Below are 22,251 nucleotides of genomic sequence, written 5' to 3'. Positions count from 1 at the left end.
AGTCTAGTCTAGTCTAGTCCTCTCTAGTGAAGTCTTACTGTTCTGTTCTGTTCTGTTCTGTTCTGTACTCCTCTGTTCTGTTCTTTTCTGCTTCATTCTGTTCTGCTATTCCCTGTTCAGTTCCATCGTTTTCAAAAGAGAGTATCGATTCACCAATTAACAAGCACTCTGTCGTGTTCTGTTGTGCTGTGCTGTGCTGTGCTGCGCTGTGCTGTTCTATGATGTGCTGTATTTGTTCTGTTCTGTGCTGTGCTGTTCAGTGCTGTGCTGTGTTGTGCCGTCGTGTGCTGTGCTGTCCCATGATGTGCTGTGCTGCGCTGTGCTGTTATGTTCTATTCTGTTCTGTTCTGTTGTGTGCTGTGCTGTGCCGTGCTGTGCTGTGCTGTGCTGTGCTGTTCTGTTCTGTTCTGTTGTGTGCTGTGCCGTGCTGTGTTGTGCTGTGCTGTGCTGTGCTGTTCTGTTCTGTTCTGTTGTGTGCTGTGCTGTGCCGTGCTGTGCTGTGCTGTGCTGTGCTGTTCTGTTCTGTTCTGTTGTGTGCTGTGCCGTACTGTGCTGTGCTGTGCTGTGCTGTGCTGTGCTGTGCTGTGCTGTTCTGTTCTGTTCTGTTGTGTGCTGTGCCGTACTGTGCTGTGCTGTGCTGTGCTGTGCTGTGCTGTGCTGTGCCGTACTCTGCTGTGCTGCACTGTTCTGTTCTGTCATGTTCTGTATATGTTCTGCTCTGTATTTGCTCTGTTCTGTTCTCTTCTTTCACTTGTGTGTGTGTGTGTGTGCTGTCTGTCTGTCTGTCTGTCTGTGTCTGTGTCTGTGTCTGTGTTCTCTTCTCTTCACTTCTCTTGACTATGTCGATTTATCCTGCCCTCACCCACCACTTCCCCCACCCTCGGCACACACACACACAGCTGACAGATGAAGAACGCGTCTTCCTCAACGCCGCCTTCCTGGGCGACCTGGGCATCGTGCGGCAATCGCTGGAGGAGAGTGCTGAGTCCAACCTGTCCGTCAACTGCGTGGACTACATGGGCCGCAACGCTCTGCACCTGGCCATCGACTCGGAGAAGCTGGACATCATCGAGATCCTGCTGGACAACCTCAGCTTCAACTGCATCGAGGAGGCCCTGCTGCACGCCATCAGCAAGGGCGCCACCAAGGTGGTCAAGATCATCATCGAGCACCCCAACTTCATGGCCGGCGAGGACCGGCTCCGGCGCATGGGCGGCGGGGAGGCGTTCTTCCGCACGGAGGAGAAGAGCCAGTTCCCGCCGGACATCACCCCGCTCATCCTGGCCGCCCACTACAACAACCACGAGATCATCCAGATGTTCCTGTCCAGGAACCACACCATCGAGAAGCCGCACCCCATCTCCTGCAAGTGCACAGACTGCGTCACCAAGCAGAACTACGACTCCTTGAAACGGTCGCGGTCACGGCTGAACGCCTACCGGGCGCTGGCCAGCCCCGCCTACATGGCCCTGTCCAGCCCGGACCCCATCATGACCACCTTCGAGCTGCGGCAGGAGATGATGAAGCTGGCGGAGGTGGAGAAGGAGTTCAAGGTGAGAGGGGCTGATGGGTGGAGAGAGAGGGGATGGGGGAGTGGGGGCAGAGAGAGAAAGGGAGAGGGAGTGAGAGAAGAGGGAGTGTGTGTGTGTGTGTGTGTGTGTGTGTGTGTGTGTGTGTGTGTGTGTGTGTGTGTGTGAGAGCGTGCGCGCGCGCGTGTGTGTGTGTGTTCGTGTGGGTGGGTGGGGGTATGAGTGTGGGTGTGGGGGGGTGTACATACATGCTACCTCACATGTGCGTTTATGTGTGTGTGTGTGCGCTCGTTTGTTTGTGTGTGTGTGTGTGTGTGTGTGTGCGTGCGTGCGTGCATGTTGATGCTCAAGTGCATACTTGCGTGCGTTCATGAATGCGTGTGTCTGTGTGTCTGCTCGTGTCTTTCTCTCTTCCAGTTTGTCTGTCTGTGAACCTGTCTCAGTCCCAGAACAAGCCAACAGTGTTATCGATTCTACACGACAAAAGCTTATCATTCTTTTTCAGGGATAAGTAAGCAAAGCCAAACCCTCTTTTTGATCTTCCTTCGCTCTGTAAAAGGACAACGACACAGAGTTGTCTATGAATTGGTAAAGAGACATCTGTTAACATTATTTATGAACAATACGTACATTAAGTCTATCAGATAATTACATATCATTCCAAATTAAAACATTTAGCTAGGTAATACTAAAATGGGGCAGAGAAGGGAGAATCAAACAGACCGAGAGATGGGTATACAGACATACAGACAGGGAAAGGAGGCACTCACAGACACGAGAATTAGGTGTGTAAACATACAGACAAGGAAAGAGACAGTTACAGACACGAAAATCTGTTCTACAGACATTCCGACTGGGAAAGAGACACTCACAGACAGACACGAGAGATGGGTGTACAGACATTCAGACCGGGAAAGAGACACTCACAGACGTTAGAGATGGGTGTACAGACAGATAGACACTCACACACATTAGAGATGGGTGTACAGACAGAGAGACACTCACAGACATTAGAGATGGGTGTACAGACAGATAGACACTCACACACATTAGAGATGGGTGTACAGACAGAGAGACACTCACAGACATTAGAGGTGGGTGTACAGACAGATAGACACTCACACACATTAGAGATGGGTGTACAGACAGAGAGACACTCACAGACATTAGAGATGGGTGTACAGACAGACACTCACAGACATTAGAGATGGGTGTACAGAGAGACACTCACAGACATGAGAGATGGGTGTACAGACAGAGAGACACTCACAGACATTAGAGATGGGTGTACAGACAGAGAGACACTCACAGACATGAGAGATGGGTGTACAGACAGAGAGACACTCACAGACATGAGAGATGGGTGTACAGACAGAGAGACACTCACAGACATGAGAGATGGGTGTACAGACAGACACTCACAGACATTAGAGATGGGTGTACAGACAGAAAGACACTCACAGACATTAGAGATGGGTGTACAGACAGCGAGACACTCACAGACATTAGAGATGGGTGCACAGACAGAGAGACACTCACAGACATGAGAGATGGGTGTACAGACAGAGAGACACTCACAGACATGAGAGATGGGTGTACAGAGAGACACTCACAGACATTAGAGATGGGTGCACAGACAGACACTCACAGACATTACAGATGGGTGTACAGACAGAAAGACACTCACAGACATTAGAGATGGGTGTACAGACAGCGAGACACTCAAAGACATTAGAGATGGGTGTACAGACAGAGAGACACTCACAGACATTAGAGATGGGTGCACAGACAGACACTCACAGACATTAGAGATGGGTGTACAGACAGAGAGACACTCACAGACATTAGAGATGGGTGTACAGACAGAGAGACACTCACAGACATTAGAGATGGGTGTACAGACAGAGAGACACTCACAGACATTAGAGATGGGTGTACAAAGAGAGAAAGGAGACACTTGCAAACAGACGCAAGTCCTCGAAAAACTGGGGCAAAGAGCAAAACAAGAAAAGGGAAGCAAACCACTCACAGGTTCTCCCACTTAATCCTTATCTTCAACCTCCAACAGTCGCTTACCCCTTCTGATGGTCTGCCCCTTCTACTTTCGAGTGACGTCCCGTAGTCGCCAAAATGGCGTCGGGGTTTTTCTTGTCATGTCCGGTTAATAGCCCTTCATTCCTTGCGACTCCGGGGGTCTACACTATGCGGGATGGCAAATAGGCTATTGATCGTTGTGCTTTGCACTTAGCGTCAAGTCTATGAAATTATGATTGGGGACTGGAGTCCCAAGATTTCTTGCCTTCTCTGTCTCCCTGTCTCTGTCTCTGTCTCTCCCCCCCCCCCTCTCTCTCTCTCTCTCTCTCTCTTTCTCCCTCCCTCCTCCCCTCTGTCTCTTTCTCTTTTTTCGGGGGGTGGGGGGGGGGGGGGGGGGGTAGGGGGAGGGTGGTTGTATGGCAGTCCGTGGGAATTACATTGCTAAATACGATGGGAAATTAATCTAATCATACCAGTGTGCTGGACTGATTGAGGAGAGTTAGGTCTGTTTTTTGTTCTTTTTTTTTCCCTTGTCTGTCGTTGTCTTCTGAACATACACAGTTGATCCTTGGTTGTTGTTGTTGTTGTCTTTGTTGTTGTTGTTGTGTGTGTGTGTGTGTGTGTGTGTGTGTGTGTGTGGCTTTGTTTTGTTTTTTTTATCCATTCTTATTAGCTAATAGGCTGATCTAGATATTGTTTGCACCTTGAAATAAGTAAGACGAATGTCTTCTGTCTTTTTTGTCTTATTTTCTTCCATTCTTGTTTTTTGTATTGAAGAATATGAGACTGGTTTGGTTTTGTTAATTAAGTACACTTATCTTTCCTGGTGATTGTAACAGTTCATTGTGTGACATTAAACAAGTCACGGTTTTGAGGAAAAGAAAACTAACTTCCTACCCGATAATCAACTAAAGCTTTTCAGCTTCCTTTTTTTTTAAACAGTGCACTAACTTTCGGCTTACCTGATATCAAGCAAGAGGTTCAATCTTTAGCGAGTACATAGTCGTCTCCGGTATTCACATGATGAGACAGAAATCATGTCTTGAATGAGCTGATATTCAGATTAGTTTCTGTCTGTTATAAGTTTTAAGTGCTTGTCTGACAAATTTACCGTCTGCTCAGTTATGGTCACATGCTGAACTCAAAAGTTTGTTTCGTTTATTAGCTGCGGTTTATATGTCGCCGAAGAATATAAGAGAAGATTGTTGTTGCGAATTATCATGGGACTGATCATGTTTGGGTTGATTTTGTTTTAGTTTCGTCTGATGAAGGCTTTTGACACTGCTGTGAAGCTTTTCTTCCCACGTGTATATTTGCTGTCAGCTAAGACATTTTGATCGTAGGCGAAAGTCTGGGATTTCCGTTGCTTTTTCAGTGTGTGACAGTGCATGGCTGCCATACCACAGAGAGCATAGACACTGTATATTATATTGTGTGTGTCCTGATTATAAGAAAGAAAGTGATGAGTGATTTATAGATAAAAGAAAAAATAGATAAGGAACAAAAACCGAATGAAAAGAGATTATTAATCACCAGACTCCCTCTCTCAACAAGGCTTTTTTGTTGCTGTTTGTTGTTTTTTTCTTCTTCATTGTTGTTGTTTTTGTTCGTTTGTTTTTGCTGTTGTTGTTTTTGTTTGTTGTTGGGGTTGTCTCGTGTGTGTGTGTGTGTGTGTGTGTGTGTGTGTGTGTGTGTGTGTGTGTGTGTGTGTGTGTGTGTGTGTGTGTGTGTTACGGAACACTACACAGGGGAGATAATCCTTTCACGCTGCTGCTCCGTCTTTACCTGATTTGTTTCCCATTGGGGCTCAGAATTTGAAGGGGAAAAAAAAAGAAAAAAAAGAAAAAGGAATAAGTAAAATGAATGAAATAAATAGAATAAAATAAGATAAAATAAAATGAAGTGAAATGAAAGAAGATAAAAAATAAATCAATGATACGAAAAGGTAAAATTAGAATAGAAATGATGTGTGTTCGTTCCGATTCAGAACTGAAAAAAAAGGATGTGTATTTGTGTGTGTGTGTGTGTGTGTGTGTGTGTGTGTGTTGCTTTTTTCTTCCCCGTTCCATGTCCTTACTTTTTTCACTCTTTTTCATTTCTTTTTTTTTTAATAAATTTCCCTTTAATTAACACGAGACTTAGCGCGTTGGGTTACGCTGCTGGTCAGACATCTGTTTAAACAAGATGTGGCATAGCGTCTATGGGTTAAGTTAGTCCTTGAGGAACTGAACGTCACTCTAACTCCCGTTCCTTCTCCCTCCCTACTCTTTCTGCTCTTCCTATGACCTCACATATCAGTTGATTTGACACTGATGAACAATAATTTCGTTCTTTCGTTCTGTCTTTCATGTGTTTTTGTTATTCTTTTCTCTTCCTCTCTTTACTTTTTCGTCCATTCTTTCGCGTTTGTTTGTGTGTGTGTGTGTGTGTGTGTGTGTGTGTGCTTTTCTTTTCATTTGCTTTTTTGCCCCCCCCGGCCCCCCCCCCACCCCCCCCGACCACCTCCTTCTCCCCCTCGGCAAATCATCATACTATTCTGGACTTAATCCATAACTGTGGTGCAACAAGGTACACGAGCGTCCACGTTTGTGAGCAAGTTACTGGATAGATCGAGTTTGTGTATTTAATTGTGCCAGTCAAATTATGATGTTTTCAGAGTTGGACCAGTGATCATGTACGTTTGCCTGTGTTCAGATTGAGTACACAGGAAATGATGGAACATTTTTTCTTTACATCATATGACGTCAAATGACAATGACTTAAGTATGCCTGTGTGCCTGTGTTCAGAGTGGGTACCTGGGGGGGTGGGGGTGGAACAATTTATGTATTTAATAATCCAGGAGACGTCAAATGACAATGACGTATATATATGTGTACATTATACATATAGATATAGATATATATATAATTATGTGTGTGTGTGTGTGTGTGTGCGTGTCTGTTTGCCTGTGTTCTGAGTGAGTACATGGGAATGGTGGAACAATATATTTAGTTACTTCAGATGACGTCTATAGTGATGATGACGTAATTACATAGACCTCTATGCCTGTGTTCAGAGTGAGTACCTGGGCATGGTGAAACAATGTATCTATTTACTTCAGATGACGTTAAAAGTGACAATGTAACGTGATTACGTATACATGTGCCTGTGTTCAGAGTGAGTACCTGGGCATGGTGGAACAATGTATGAACTTTGCCTGTGAGCTGATGGACCTGTGTCGGGGAACGCAAGAGGTGGAGGCTGTGCTGAGCGACAGCGGCAAGTTCTCTGACCGCGACCCTCTGTCCAGGCTCAAAATGGCCATCCGGTACGAAGAGAAAAAGGTGAGTTGCTAGCTGTGGTGATGTGGATATATATGGTGTCACTGTGTTGATGATGATAATGATGAAGTCAGTACATGCATGGTAATGAGAGAGAGACACACACACAGAGGGAGAGAGAGGGGGGGAAAGAGAGAGACAGAGGAACACACACACACACACACACACACACACACACACACACACACACACACAGAGAGAGAGAGAGAGAGAGAGAGAGAGAGAGAGACCTGCCTATGGATAACGACTAGCAACAAAAACTAACGCTACAGCTCTGCCATAGAATATGATTTTTTACACGTCCTATATCAGAATCCTAAATTATTGTACCTATTGGTTACATTTTCATGTGCATGCGTGTATGTTTTGCCTTTGCTTTGTCTTTTTTCCCCTAAGGGCTGGGTGTAAAAAAAATTTTTTTTTAAACACAGTTACGCTTACTCCACTACCCTCGTGAAATAAAAATTCGTTTCGTTTCTTTGCGTTGCGTTGCGTTTCGTTCGTTTCATTTCGTTTCGTTTTCTCCCGACGACTATTGCAGTTTAACGACCTATTGGCGTCTACACCCTTAAGGTCAAGTTTGTTCGGTTGGAGTTGTTTTAATGCGGGTATTTGTTTGTGTGGTTGGGGTTGTATGTATTTGGTGGTGAGGGGGTTGTATGTGTGTGTCACTGGGGTTGTATGTGTTTGATGGTGAGGGGGTTGTTTTTGTTTTAGCGGGTGGGGTTGTGTGCGTTTGGTGGTAGGAGTTGTTCGTTTGTGTGGTTGGGGTTGTGTGTGTTTGATGGTAGGGGGTTGTTAGTGTGGTTGGTGTGTATGGGGTTGTGTGTTGCTGTTGTAATGGGGTAGTATTGGTATGATTTTGTGGTTGTGTGTTTGTAATGTTGACTGCTTGTGCTGTCTGTGGTTGTGCTGTGGTGTAGGGGTTAGGTTTTGTTAGTTTTGCCTTATGAGGATTGTTTGTGTAGTTTGTGGGTCTTGCGTTTCGTTGTTGCTAAGGGTTGTGCTTTTTTGTGTTGGTGGTGTTGTGTTTTCTCCCCTCTTTCCTTCTCCTTTTCTACAGCCTTTCCCCTCACTCAAACCTCAGCTCCACGTGTCCATGATGTAATGTGTCCGTCCCTCCATCCATCCAGTTCGTGGCCCACCCGAACTGCCAGCAGCACATGACCAGCATCTGGTACGGGTCGGAGATGGGCTTCCTGCAGTCCCTGAACGGGCTGATGCAGTTCCTCTACCTGCTGCTCTTCATCCCCATCATCCCCTTCCTCTGTGTCGCCTACGTCTTTGTGCCCGGCGGTAAGGTAATGCTTCTTTTCCCACTTGGCTTAGGGACACGTGTTAAGAGGTGTTTTTTTATGGTGTGTTGCTTTGTGATGATGATCCTCATCATAATTATCATCATTATCGTCATCATAAGCATAATAAGTATGATGATCGTAATCACGATAATAATAGTAGTTGTAGTAGTAGTAGTAGTAGTAGTATCATTATCATCATCACTATCATCATGCTCATCATCATCATCATCACCTTCATCACAACCATAACCATCATATTCTAATGATGATGACGATGATCGTGATGATGATGATTGTGATATTCATCGTCATCATCATCATGCCAACAGTAATGGTAATAATAATAATTATTATTATTATGATAACAGTAACAATTGTGACGACGACGACGACTATGACGACGACACTGATCATGACAATGATAATGACGGGTATGAATGTAAGCGGGCATGATTTGTTAAGCGCTTCATTAAGAGTCTTTATCACGCACATGCACTTTCATTACTGTACAATAAATCATTAACATTGAACAGTTCACTGATTAACGAAAATATTCTAATGGAAGTTCCAATACATCGTCTTTCAGTTTGACAGAATAGACCGAATTTCAGTGACATTAATAACTATCACTTGTTTGAACCATTGTCAAAGGTTGTACAGTTTTCAAAGTTGAGTGGTGTTGGTAGGTAGGTATATATGTGTGTGTGATTCAAACATGCTGTTTTGCGGCTTATCCCGTGCTAGGTTTGACGTCAATATGCAAATTCTCTCTCTCTCTCTCTCTCTCTCTCTCTCTCTCTCTCTCTCCAGCTAGCTTTCCGCCTGTTGTCTGTCTGTATACATAGATGTAGTTGTCTTTTTCCCCTGTCTCTCCCTCTTTCTTTATTTTAACCCCCCACATCCCCCACCCCCCTGCACACCCACCCCCATCTCATCACCATCATCATCATCATCATCATATTCTTCTTCTTCTTCTTCTCTGTTGTGAAAAAATCCCGCTCACCGTTCAATGGCAGATCGGCGCCATCATGAGATGCCCAGTGACCAAGTTCATCACGCACACGACGTCACACATGTGTTTCCTGGTCCTGCTGGCCGCGGCCACTTTCCGCATCACCGAGAGTGACGTCACCATCACTGATACGTCAGAGCTGACAGACGTACGCTATAAGTCGCTGACGAAAGACGAGAAGATCCAGAGTTTGCTGAAAGAGACGTTGAGGCCTGCCAGCACCCTCATAACGCACGTGCAGATCTGTATTGTCTTCTGGATTCTCGGTGAGTTCAACTTCGAGCTGTTCTGATGTTAAACTTGGAGCTGTTCTGATGTTAACCTTGTAGCTGTTCTGATGGTTTTTACACCAACGACGTGTGCCATGAGCCATGAGCCGCTTTTACAGTATCTTTGCTTCAGAATACGCTTCATATTCAGAAGAGAGAGATTCTGATTTGTTTTGTTTTTTTAACAGCATACTGACCCAGCCTTCCTTTATTTGACGATTTTTTAATTGACATTTTTCTTTGTGATACTTTTGAATACAAAGAGAATCTTTCTTTCTTACTTTTTTTTTGGGGGGGGGGGGGGGGGGCCAGGGGGGTGGTATTCGGATAATTTCTGGCACTGATGTTTTGCCCGCTTGGTAAGTCAGTTTTGAACCAACATTCATCACCTTTATCACCATCACAGTAGTAGGCCTACCCACTAGTAGCAGTTCCATCAGCAGCAGCAGCGGCGGTAATAATAATGATAGCCGTTGAAGTGTTAGGTCTTCATCATCTTTGTTATCCTTATTTACCCAACCCCCCACCACCACCACCACCACCCTCTCTCTCTCTCTCTCTCTCTATCTATCTATCTATCTATCAATCTCTATCTATCTATCTATCTCTCTTCCTCCTCATCATCATCTTCATTGTTGTCATCACAAGCATGACTGTCACCATCTGCTTTAAGCAGTATTATTGTTGTCACAGGGCTGCTATGGATAGAGTGTAAATAGCATTGTTGCTGTTACATGACTATTACGGATAGAGTCTAAATAGTATTGTTGCTGTTATAGGTCTATATTAGAGCGTAAACGGTACTGTTGTTACAGGACTATTATTGATAGAGTGTAAAACAATGTTGTTGCTGTTACAGGTCTGTTATGGATAGAGTGTAAACGTTATTCATTAGGAAAGTGTAAACAATGTTGTTGCTGTTACAGGTATGTTATGGATAAGGCGTAAACGTTATTCATTTTGTAACAGGTCTGTTATGAATACAGTGTAAGGAGGTGTAGTATTGTTGTTACAGGACTATTATGGATAGAGTGTAAACAGTATTGTTGTTGTTACAGGACTAATAATGGTTAGAGTTTAAACAACATTGCTTTTGTAACATGTGTACTGTGGATAGAGTGTAAACAGTATTGTTGTTGTTACAAGTGTGTTGTGAACAGAGTATGGAACAGGTGTAGTATTATTATTGGTATAGGTGTGTAATGGATAGAGTGTAAACAGTATTGTTGTTGTCACAGGTCTGTTGTGGATAGAGTGTAAATAGTATTCTTGTTGTCACAGGTCTGTCATGGATAGAATGTAAACAGTATTGTTTTTGTCACAGGTCTATCATGGATAGAGTGTAAACAGTATTGTTGTCACAGGTCTGTTATGGATAGAGTGTAAACAGTATTGTTGTTGTCACAGGTCTGTTGTGGATAGAGTGTAAACAGGTGTACAACTCTGGCGCACGGAGCTACATCACAGATTACTACAACACCATGGATTTCGGCGTTCTCTCCATGTACCTCTGTTCCTATGTACTCAGGTTCTTCACCGAATTTAAAGTCTCAGATGCTGACAGGTCAGTTCCAACTGATGTTTGGTCTGCGCTTTTGTTTGTCTGCTTGTTCGGTTGTTGTTGTTGTTGTTGTGTTTCTGTTTATCTACCTGTCTTGTTTTTCTGTATGTCGGAATATAATTTTCTTCATAAAAACAAACACACTTCAATTAAATAATTGTTTATAAATGAATGAATTGGACTTTAACTGGGTTTGTTTGGGTTTTTTGTTGTTGTTTTTTTTCGAGGGCGGCCAGGCGTTAGACTTCTAATCCAGTGTTCACCAATGATCCGGGATTGAGACCCGTATCGGCACTGTGTTGTGTCCTTGGGAAAGACACTTTACTCCGATTTTCCTCACTCCACCCAGGTGTGAATGGGTACGTGACTTCTGTTGGAGAGGGTTAATGAGGTGGAAGGAGAAAATTGGGCCCCGCCTACCTGTGCCGATCCCTGGACACCGTTGATGTGAATTCACTGCCCCGATGGGCTGTAAAAGGCTCTGGAGTATTTAACCTTTTTTTTCATATTATTTATGTACTTCGAATCGTACATGACTTTAATCGAAACTTTTGTTTTTCAAGTTCAGGGAAAAGGAGGAAGAAGAAGAATTATCTAAGCCTTCAATAGACAGGATTTATTGAATACTGTCTTGACAGACTGACTCCAGAGGAGTCTCGCTAAAAAATAATAATAATAAAAATATAAAAAATAAAAAAAGTCGAGGAACTAGCGAATGGACATGTCAGCTTTGTTCTTTACATCAAGATTCCTGAAGAAGGAAATACCAGTAGAAATCAAAGAACGAAAGTACAGAGAATCATTCGAGACGAAAGAAGAGAGAGATATTTCAGACTGAGGTGAATAGACAGTGAAGGAAAGAGACAGACGGACAAAAGAGACAGAGAGACAATCATGGCTGGTTAACCTGACTGACAGGAAGAGAAAGACATGGACGTCCAGTGCCGGTTGATAACAAGGGAGTCTGAACCAGGAGAAACACCGAAAAAGCACACATTATTCTTCCAACAGAGGTGTGAAGACACTTCAGTCACTTTGACAGTTTCAGTTTCAGTAGCTCAAGGAGGCGTCACTGCGTTCGGACAAATCCATATACGCTACACCACATTTGCCAAGCAGATGCCTGACCAGCAGCGTAACCCAACGCGCTTTGTCAGGCCTTGAGAAAAAAAAATTAATTAAATTAATAAATTAAAAAATAAAAAATAAAATAAAATAACTAACTAAATAATAATAATATGATTATAAAAATAATAATAATGAAAATAAAATAAATAAATAAATAAATTTTTTTTTTAAATAATAGACTTTGCAAAGACACTTCAAGAAACTGGTCTTTGAGGGTAATGTAAAAGACAGGAAAGAGACAGACATAGAAGTGGAGACAGACTGCCAGACTAAACGGTGCTAAATTAATTTGTTGTTAAACGAAATTGTTTGATTTTTCCTTGTGAAATAACCATGGTTCATTTCTTTTAGAAACACTACAAAAAATGCGCATACATTAAATGATTGTGAAATAGAATTCAGTAAACAGCTCCTTACATATGGCAGTGTGCATATGCATGTGTACGTTATTTTACTATGTGTACGCGCACATATTTTGTGTGCTCAGGTGCATTCATGCACGTTTATGAGGTTTCGTGTTGCGTTGGGCAGGTACTTCAATGGCACAACGTTAGCAAGACATTATCTGTATTCCGATAACTTCACGTACTTTGATCTACACATAGCCAACATCAAGGCGCAGCGGGATTCTCCTCATCACTATTTCATGGAGGCGTGTGAGTACTCGCTCTGTGTGTGTGTGTGTGTGTGTGTGTGTGTGTGTGTGTGTGTGTGTGTGTGTGTGTGTGTGTGTGTGTGTGTGTGTGTGTGTGTGTGTGTGTGTGTGTGTGTGTGTGTGTGTGTGTGTGTGTGTGCGTGTGTGTGTGTGTGTGTGCGTGTGTGTGTGTGCGTGTGTGTGTGTGTGTGTGTGTGTGTGTGTGTGTGTGTGTGTGTGTGTGTAGCCTCCCTGACGATCCGCGAGCTGCATGTTATCCCGTGCCTTGTGTTGGTTTCAGAAGTATTTGTTGTTTTTTGTGTGTATGTGCGAAAGCGTGTGTTGGAGAGGGCTCGGAGAGGGGGGAGGGGACGTGTGAGTGAGCGTGCGCATGCGCAAGCTTATGCCTATATGCATACCTATCTAAATCCTACTGTATTTGTGTTTGTATATGATTTTCGATTGATGTCTGTAGCTTTTATGTACAATCATCCTCTCAATATTTCTTGCGACTCCGATACATTTGGCAATAAAGATCTATACTATTCTGTTCCATTCTATTCTGTTGTTGTGTATTCTATTCTATTCTATTCTATTCTATTCTTGTTAACGTGTTTATCCGTGCAGCCCGTTTCCAGTGGGAGCCGTATGACCCAGAAATAGTGTCGGACGCCCTGTTCGCCATAGCCAACGTGATCAGCTTTGCCCGCACCACGTGGCTCATGCCGGCCTTTGAGGTCCTGGGCCCGCTGCAGATCTCCCTGGGCCGTATGATAGGGGACATCACCCGCTTCCTGGTGCTCTTCACACTGGTGAGTCAGATAACTTAATATGTTTTGGGGTCGTCTGCCACAGTTTTTATGTGAGTATGTGGATGTTTCTTTGTTCTTTGTAATGATAGTTAATTCTATTTTTTTTTTATATTGGGCGAAGTCGCTGCGCATTACGACAAGATAAACAGTAATATATAAGCAATCAAACTCATGTAGACATTGTTGTCCATGATGTTGCGCCTACAATTTTCTGTATTTACGAAGATTTTTAAAATATAATTTGTATGGCAGTTTTAGAAAACCTTTTTAAAAAGATGGTGAGTTTAAGGAATTGTGCACATTTGTTTTTGCATTTTAGTTTTCTATCTGTTCACGATTTGTAATCCTCCTGTAAAAGGCTGTATAATTGTTCCGTGTTGGCATAATTCTATGTCTATAAATTCAACAGTTGCTCCACAAGTTTAATCAAAGCCGTTTAAGGACGCTATTTTACGGTTTACAGTAATTGTAAAAAGAAACGTAAATCATATGAAAATGTTTATGGTCTTATGTACAGAAATAGGGGGAAACTTCTTCTTCTTCTTCTTCTTCTTCTTCTTCTTCTTCTTCCTTCATGGGCTGCAACTCAACATTCACTCGCATGTACACGAGTAGGTTTTTACGTGTATAATCGTTTTTCCCCGCCATGTAGGCAGCCATAATCCGTTTTCGGGGATGTGCATGCAGGGTATGTTCTTGTTTCCATAACCCACCGAACACTGACATAGATTACAGGATCTCTGACGTGCGTATTTGATCTTCTGCTTGCGTATACACACGAAGGGGGTTCAGGCACAAACAGGTCTGCACATATGTTGACCTGGGAGATCGGAAAAATCTCCACCCTTTACCCACCACATGCCGTTACCGAGATTCGAACCCGGGACCCACAGATTGAAAGTCCAACGCTTTAACAACTCGGCTGTAGCGCCCGTCATCTGTTGGGAAGTTAGTTCCCACGAAAATGGGTATTTACAAAATTCTGTAGTATAAAAAAAAAAACAGCAACAAATAATGAGAAATTCGCAAATGCGTTACTGCTGAAAACAATCGCAATTTTCTGAGTTGTTCAATACTTTGAAGGGAATTCTACCCTGATATGGTTTGGAAAGATTAGATTATAGCTCAAAGACAGAATGATTTGAATGTCGTGGTAATATCCAATTTTAGCATCCTAATTTCCTGGAGCTATATGCACGGTATATTTCGTGCATATTGCAATGCAGGCATATAACTTGAATAACATGAATTGACCTTTGTCATCCACGCTGAGTAGGTAAATTGTGGTTGTAAATCGCCTGAAAAATCACCGTCATAACCCCTAACCTGATAATGACATAACAAACTTTCCTTTACAGCCGATTTTGTCTTTCCCAGGTCCTGTTTGCCTTCATGGTGGGTCTGCATAACCTCTACTGGTACTACGGCTCACAGAAGATCAAGATGGATCTCAACGGAACGCTGGTCTCTGTTCACGCCGCCAAGGCTTTCCAAGGGTGAGAGATCTTCATTGTATTGACATGTTTTTCACATGGTTTTTAGGTTGATTTTGAAGTCAGGTTTTTTCTCTTAAACCTGTTCTGTGTGGACTGCAAATTTGTCCAGATCAATTAAAATTAAATTAAACATTATCTTACAGTAGAGTGTTATCTTTATCAGTGGGTGCTTTTCACAGAAAAATGTAACCCTAGCAAAATATGTAATTAAGAATTAAAATGATGCTTCTCACACACATAGTGTTAAATGGAAACTGACAAACGTAGAACTTTTGAAAACTTTGTAATGTTTTATACAACTTAAATTCTAAGTCTCATACTCCTTAATGCTCGACATATTCAGAAGATTTTCTACTGATGATAAACACCTGTCCATCGAAAACAAACTGCAAGATGGTGACCTTGACCTTCTTTTCAGCCTGCAGCAGACGTTTGGCAGCCTGTTCTGGTCCATGTTCAGTCAAGTCAGCATCAATGACATCACAGTCACCCACCCCAGTCCTGGTGGAGGTACAGGATAAACCCCTGTTTCACTGTACCCGTCTCATGTCATCATGTTCGTGTTCTGTCCGTATTGTACATGCAGTGTGTCTTTTCATGGTGTGACTGAGTTGAGCCACTATCTTTTTCCAGCTGAAACACGGAGCGCAAATTTCGTCATGTCGTTAAAAAAATTGTCTTGTGTCCTTTTGATTTTCTGGTTTCACTTTTTCTGTCTTGCTAGCTTCATTGATCTAGTTTACTTCATAACTGTTTTCCAGTTGGCAGTCTGGCTTCAGTTATCTTCCTTGGACTACTAATCTCATGATTTACGTCTGCCTGAGTGTTCTTGCTCCGTGAGGACAGTTGCTGAAGTGTCTTTCATGCTTTCTTCCAGTGCTTTCTGCGGTCCTAGTTTCATGCTGTACTGAAGGATAGTTACTGCTGTTTGATTGTCAGTGCAACCTACGATCACTTTCTTTCTCTCTGTTTCTTGACTGCAGAAACGAATGCGCAGCTGAAGATTTAATGCCTGTCTCATCCTTGGGTGAAACACACAGCCTTTCTCTAGGAGGTATTCGTTGTTGGATTTTTTTTTTATTGTCAACTCGGGCCGTCGGTCTTGATTAAAAAATAAGTATGTTAATGTTCTGCTGAAGCCATACATCTTACACCATATAGTGGGTGTTGTTAAGCTTTGAGCGGAGAGCTTTATCAGGGACGTGGTCAGTTCAAATCATTATCAGTTTGCACACCAAACTCCAGTGGTGTGATCAGCTCGCAGCAAACGTTCGGCATGATCAACAAAAATCACTGTCAGTTTGTGCATTAAAATCCAGAAGTGTGTTTACCTTGCAGCAAACGTTGGGCATGGTCAATAGACTTCACTATCAGTTTATGTAGGCCTTATAAACTCCAGAAGTGTGTTTAACTTGCAGCAGACCTTCGGTATGGTCAGTACAAGCTTCTGTCGCTTTGTACACTTAACTCCGGAGGCGTGTTCCATTTGCAGCAGACTTTCGGTTTGGTCAATAAATGTGCAGCAAACTTTCGACATGGTCAATAAAAACTTCTGTCAGTTTGTACACTTGACTCCGGAGGAGTGTTCCACTTGCAGCAGACTTTCGGCATGGTCAATAAAAACTTCTGTCAGTTTGTACACTAAATTCCAGATGTGTGTTTAACTTGCAGCAGACTTTCGACATGGTCAGTAAACATGCAGCAGATGCTCGGCATGGTCAATGAAACTCTCTGTCAGGTTGTAAACTTAACTCCGGAGGTGTTTTCAGCTTGCAGCAGACGTTCGGCAGTCTCTTCTGGGCAATGTTCAGCCAAGTCAGCGTCAACGAGATCACCGTCAAGCACCCTCTGTCGGACGGCGCGGTGTCAAGGGGAGATTATTCTAACCACGCTGTCAAGGCCACCTGGAGTGGCGGGGAAGGTAGGAGACTGCACATCTTGCTCTGCTGACGTCTCGCACTGAACGTCACTGCACTGTGACTGTCGTCTGTACTGTACGTGCAACAAACTGTATTTTCGTGACTGCTGCCTTGTTCACCGCATCGTCTGCGTTCAGTTAACCAAGTTCACTTGCACTCACTCAGGCAGCGACAGGCTGCAGACTTTGCACGATGTGACACCTGTGGCTGACCTGACGTAGGTAGACCACACAGACCAGTACCTTCACACTGCTGACCTAGGCACCGTGGAAACATTGAGACAAGGGCAGCACCCGCATGCATGTGTTTCGGTGAATTTGTCTCAGTTGTTTCGGCAAAGTTCTATCATAACTGCATGGAGATTAACTGCGCTGACTTTGTTTCACGCTGTTAAAACTGATACCAGCTTCTGTGGAAAATGACTCTGGGTATATAATATTTTTGTTACTCTCAACACACACACCAGTATTAAAAGTAGTCGCTAATGTCTCACGGTATATGAACTGGATGAGTCGCGCTCTCGTTTTTTGCACTGCATGGCAATGTGTTGTCACACTGAATGTGATATCCTCACCAGGACATTATTGTGATACTACCATTATGTATATATGTTGTGGTGCTACAAACTGGGTAGGCCTGTGTATTCGTGCAGTCAGATGGGTTCCTATTATTTCTGAATAGTTGGTCAACAACAAATCTCTGATTAGATAACATGTATATCTGAGGTGAGCGCTTTTCTTAGTATGTCACCAAAGAAGCATGTCAGCATTGCTGACCCAGTGCAGACAAACGTTTCTCTCTCCCTCACATTTTCTTCCTCATATGTTTTGTATTGTATTACATTTTTTTGTCACAACAGATTTCTCTGTATGAAAATCGAACTGCTCTCCCCTGGGACAACACGTCGCCACAGTATAGAGCCACCTTTTTTTCTTCTGTATTTTTCTGCCTCCAAGCGGATTTTTTCTAAATTGATTTTACTACAGAATCTTGCATGGGACAGCCCTTTTGTTGCCTAAGGTTCTTTTACGTGCGCTAAATGTATGCTACACACGAGACCTCGGTTTATCGTCTCATCCGAATGACTAGCGTCCAGTCCACCACTCAGGGTCAACTGGATGGGGTATACTAGCGAGTGTGGGATTCAAGGCACTACTGAACACCACCGAAGTGACTCAGCAGCAGTGCAGGGTCTCCTCTGGTGCGTGGCCTTCTAGAGACCTGACATCGATGGTTCCCTGTGGAGTGTTGACGCTGGGACCGCGACAGACAAATCCAGATGTGATTCGGAATGATCGGCGTGGGAGTAATGCAACTGAAACGGCGCAGATGATGGTGCAGCACAACAAAAAACGTTTCCCAAACCTGTTGTTGCTATTGCATTCAGCTGCGCTACTTCCTGTCGGCGGATTACCCGTCAACACCGACATTCCAGACAATGGACGTGTTCGCTGCTACGTATCTCTTCCATGCTCTCCCACCAACCAGCAGCACTGACCACATCATGGGCATAATGGAAAGTGGACAGAATATGGGTCATCACAGGTTTTTGTATATGGCTTCCTCCGCATATTTCACCGACTGCCAAAAGTATCCAAAGAACTGGGAGGAGAGGCGTACACCTTAGAATCACACTGATGGCGCTGTAATAGGATAGAGAATACCAAGTTAAAGAATGCTGCGAGGATTCGAATTCACCGTCTTATGATATATACAAGTCTGAACTCTGTATAGTAAATATACGACGTTTAATCAATTTATGAGCTATTTTCAAATGCTAGTTCTCATAGCAGGAACTGCGACAGAGATCGCAATAAGTCTTTGTGGAATTTATATTCTGTCACAAAGGACTGAACAAATCTTTGTCTGGCCGTCTCTCGCACTGACTGAAATTTGCCAGATGTTGAATAGCTTTTCTTTTCTCTTCAGTCTTTAGAAGTAAACGATTTATTCAATGAAGAGCAGACTTTATATTTCTTTGAAGAACATGCACACCATTACTATGCTTTTTCCCTTTTATTTGAACACTCATTTCCTTCAGCTGTGATCAGCTTAGTTTATAATCCCAAATGTTGGTATTTCGTTTTCAGACAAGTGTCCTTTTTATTTGACTTCCTAATAAATTCCTTAGCATTTCACTGGGTTTTGTGTTCGGTGAAAGTTTTAGTGATTTCAACATATTCGGAGTGGGTTTTTGTATTTGGTCGGTCTGGTTCTGGTTGCCATCTTTTCTTGAATCATGGTGATGTTCGGTTATCGTTCTTTGCCTTTCGTTACCTGTCGAACTTCTTCATGTGCGTTCTTATGAACACATTGGCTTCATTCACGCTGGGTGCACGCGCGTGTGAGTGCATACATGTATGTGTTTTCGCGCGCGTGTGTGTACGTATATATGTGTACGCGTGTGTGCGTGTTCTGTGTGTAAAGCAAAGTTACAGTTGATAGTGGCACTTTTAGCTGTTGAGCTTGAGTATTCTTGTGTGTTCTATGGTAATGTAATATTCCTGAGGTATTGTATTATTTCAGTTTGTTGAGTTCTTTGCTTGTTTGGTTTGGTTTGTATTTAAAGAAACGAAGTCATTTTTGCAATGTTGGATAAAGACTTGTTTGGCCTATGAATTTTTTCAGCGTGTAAAACGGTCATAGAAATAATTTTACTTGTACTATTTGACTATCAGATTAAACAAGTAAGAGTTTCAAAGTCAGTTAAAAGTCAATGAAACACTACGAATAAACATTGTTTCTAACTTCAAAGTTTCATTAAGGATTGTGTGACCGCAAATCGTGATGTGTTTAATAATGATGTGATGTAACCTTACTGACCCCATCTGTTGCACGTGCATGCGTGACGGGCATGTGACGCCTGCGTGTTGTGTGCTGTGCTGTCTTCTCTCTCAGTGCGCCATTGTCTGGCACTGGACTTGGAGCGCACCAAGATTTACTGCACCGATTCAGTGCCCCACTCCTCGGGGGCCAAGAATGCAGGTAATGACACTGAGCCAACACTGCACGGCTTTACACTCTAAAGGGGACGATCCACTGTTAGTATCCGTGCTGAGGGCAACGGACAGAATATTTTCAATCCACCCTAAATGTGACCTATTTGTTCTTTTAACGGTGTGACGTCTAACAAGTGCCTACGATAACCAATTAAACTGCGTATCACAGGACCACTTCTCGACGTGTGCATCCATATGACCTTTATCGAGCAGTTAGTTCTATCAATGCTAACGCTTTTTCTAGGCACAGTAGTCAATACGCACTTAGCTTAACCATGCATAATTATACAGTTTTATGAATGGTTACTAAAAGCAATGGACTATCAATTCACATGTAAAATCTTGTCAGCGATCCTGACTGCCTTCCAACATCACATGAATATCAAACTGTGAAATCAGTTTGATTTGTTTTGGGTTTTTTTGTGTGCTGGTTTGTTGTTTGTTTTGTTGCTATTGTTGTTGTTGTTTTTTGTTTTGTTTTGTTTTTGTTTTTTTGGTGTGTTTTTTTTGTTATTGTCGTTGTTGTTGTTGTTTATTGTTTGTTTTATTCATTCTCATTCTTGCTCGGACACTCGGTATACCTCGCGTGTCTGAAAGTGTCTATGTCAGACACTTGTATCCTTTATGCATCACACTGCACAGTCGTTTAACATTGCCCAGTCATGGGATCGGCCTCTTTAAGTGTAGAACTTGGTTCGGAAAAGGCGTCCCACGGAATGAAGATTAAGAGTGAAGTGTTTGATTTTCCTCTCTGTTTTTTCACAATGACTAAAACTTCGCAAAACACGATGTTCGTTTTTTTCTCTGTTATCAAATCATTGAAGTGGTGGCCTTGTGGATAAATCACTGAAGAAGGGAGCGAGGGGCTCGGGATCGAGTCGCACGAGGACCAGGGATTTCAGTACCACTGGTTCCACTGGTCTCTCTCCTCTCCCACTCCTTTCTCCTTGTCCGTGTCATCCGCCCGCCACTCTCTCCATCCTGTTCCTCTTCACTAGACCTTGAATGCGGGTCTGAAGGGGTTGGGTGGGAGGGGGGAATTTGAGGTGGGGGGAGGGGTTAATCTTTATAGGGAGGCGATAAACCAAGGTACAACGTGCAGGGTGCATTCACTGCACGTGCAACGAGAACCCACGCCAACCCACTTTGGTATAGAAACAAACGTGAATGTGGACAGAAAACGAAAGAAAAAAAAAAGGCTCCCTCTCCCCTCCCCGCCACCTCCACACACACACACCCGTTCCCTCCACCGCCCACCCCAAAATGTTCCGCTCCTCTTACCACCCATCCACTCTCCCTACCACCACCCCAAAAATCTCTCTCCCACCAAACAACAACAACAAACAAAACATGCCTGATAAACTTCGGAGAATGCTCTGATGATTTTTAATATTTCTCCTCCTCTAACTGGCCACTCTGCTACTGAAGGGATTCGTTCCAAGGTTTCTTTTCTCCTCTTCCTTTCTTTTTGTTCTGCCAATACAGAGAGTCCGTGAGGGTGTGGGTTCGAATCCCGCTCTCGCCCTTTCTCCTAAGTTTGACTGGAAAATCAAACTGAGCGTCTAGTCTTTCGGATGAGACGATAAACCGAGGTCCCGTGTGCAGCACGCACTTGGCGCACTGAAAAAGAACCCATGGCAACGAGAGTGTTGTCCTCTGGCGAAATTACGTAAAATGAAATCCACTTTCATAGGTACACAAATATGTAAGCATGCACTCAAGGCCTGACTAAGCGCGTTGGGTTATGCTGCTGGTCAGGCATCTGCTCAACAGATGTGGTGTAGCGTGTATGGATTTGTCCGAACGCAGTGACGCCTCCTTGAGAAAGTGAGAAAGTGAAACTGTTCTGTCTTTTTTTCCTTTAGTTGCCTTTCTTTCTTTCGTTCTTTCTTTCCTCTCGGTTCTTTCTTTCTTCCTTCCTTTCTATCTGGACACTCTACCGCTGCAGGGATTCTTCAGAAAATGTCTTCATCTTCCTTCCTTTGTTCCGTTATCTGTTTTCATTTATCCCCACCCCCTCTCTCTCTCTCTCTCTCTCTCTCTCTCTCTCTCTCTCTCTCTCTTCTTTTCCTGTATTCTGATTTGGGTATTTGCATTTCTGATTTCTTTTTGTTTTGTTTGTTTGTTTTTGTTTTGTTTTTGTTTCTTTTGTTCGTTTGTTTGTGTGTTGTTTTTTTGTTTTGTTTTTTTGTCATTATTTAACAAAGCTTAATTTCCTTTGACCCAATTCATTTCTTGA

At 43.2% G+C, this 22,251-nt stretch overlaps 1 protein-coding gene across 1 annotated transcript in view; it reads left to right on the top strand.

The window, feature by feature from the left end:
* Positions 1-22,251, top strand: part of LOC143287942 (short transient receptor potential channel 7-like) — a 111,114-nt gene that overhangs the window by 76,960 nt on the left and 11,903 nt on the right. The window contains exons 2-13 of the mRNA XM_076596222.1: positions 900-1,553; positions 6,720-6,887; positions 8,018-8,185; positions 9,199-9,460; positions 10,871-11,027; positions 12,684-12,808; positions 13,414-13,598; positions 14,976-15,094; positions 15,438-15,604; positions 16,513-16,522; positions 16,864-17,015; positions 19,912-19,998. Of these exons, the coding sequence (XP_076452337.1) occupies positions 900-1,553; positions 6,720-6,887; positions 8,018-8,185; positions 9,199-9,460; positions 10,871-11,027; positions 12,684-12,808; positions 13,414-13,598; positions 14,976-15,094; positions 15,438-15,604; positions 16,513-16,522; positions 16,864-17,015; positions 19,912-19,998 (2,254 nt within the window). The remainder of the gene's footprint in view (positions 1-899; positions 1,554-6,719; positions 6,888-8,017; positions 8,186-9,198; positions 9,461-10,870; positions 11,028-12,683; positions 12,809-13,413; positions 13,599-14,975; positions 15,095-15,437; positions 15,605-16,512; positions 16,523-16,863; positions 17,016-19,911; positions 19,999-22,251) is intronic.

The sequence above is a fragment of the Babylonia areolata genome, chromosome 1 (assembly GCF_041734735.1).
Source record: "Babylonia areolata isolate BAREFJ2019XMU chromosome 1, ASM4173473v1, whole genome shotgun sequence".
Classification (NCBI taxonomy): domain Eukaryota; kingdom Metazoa; phylum Mollusca; class Gastropoda; order Neogastropoda; family Buccinidae; genus Babylonia; species Babylonia areolata.
The sequence above is the reverse complement of the archived record's forward strand: the minus strand, read 5'-3'. Positions and strand labels throughout refer to the sequence as shown.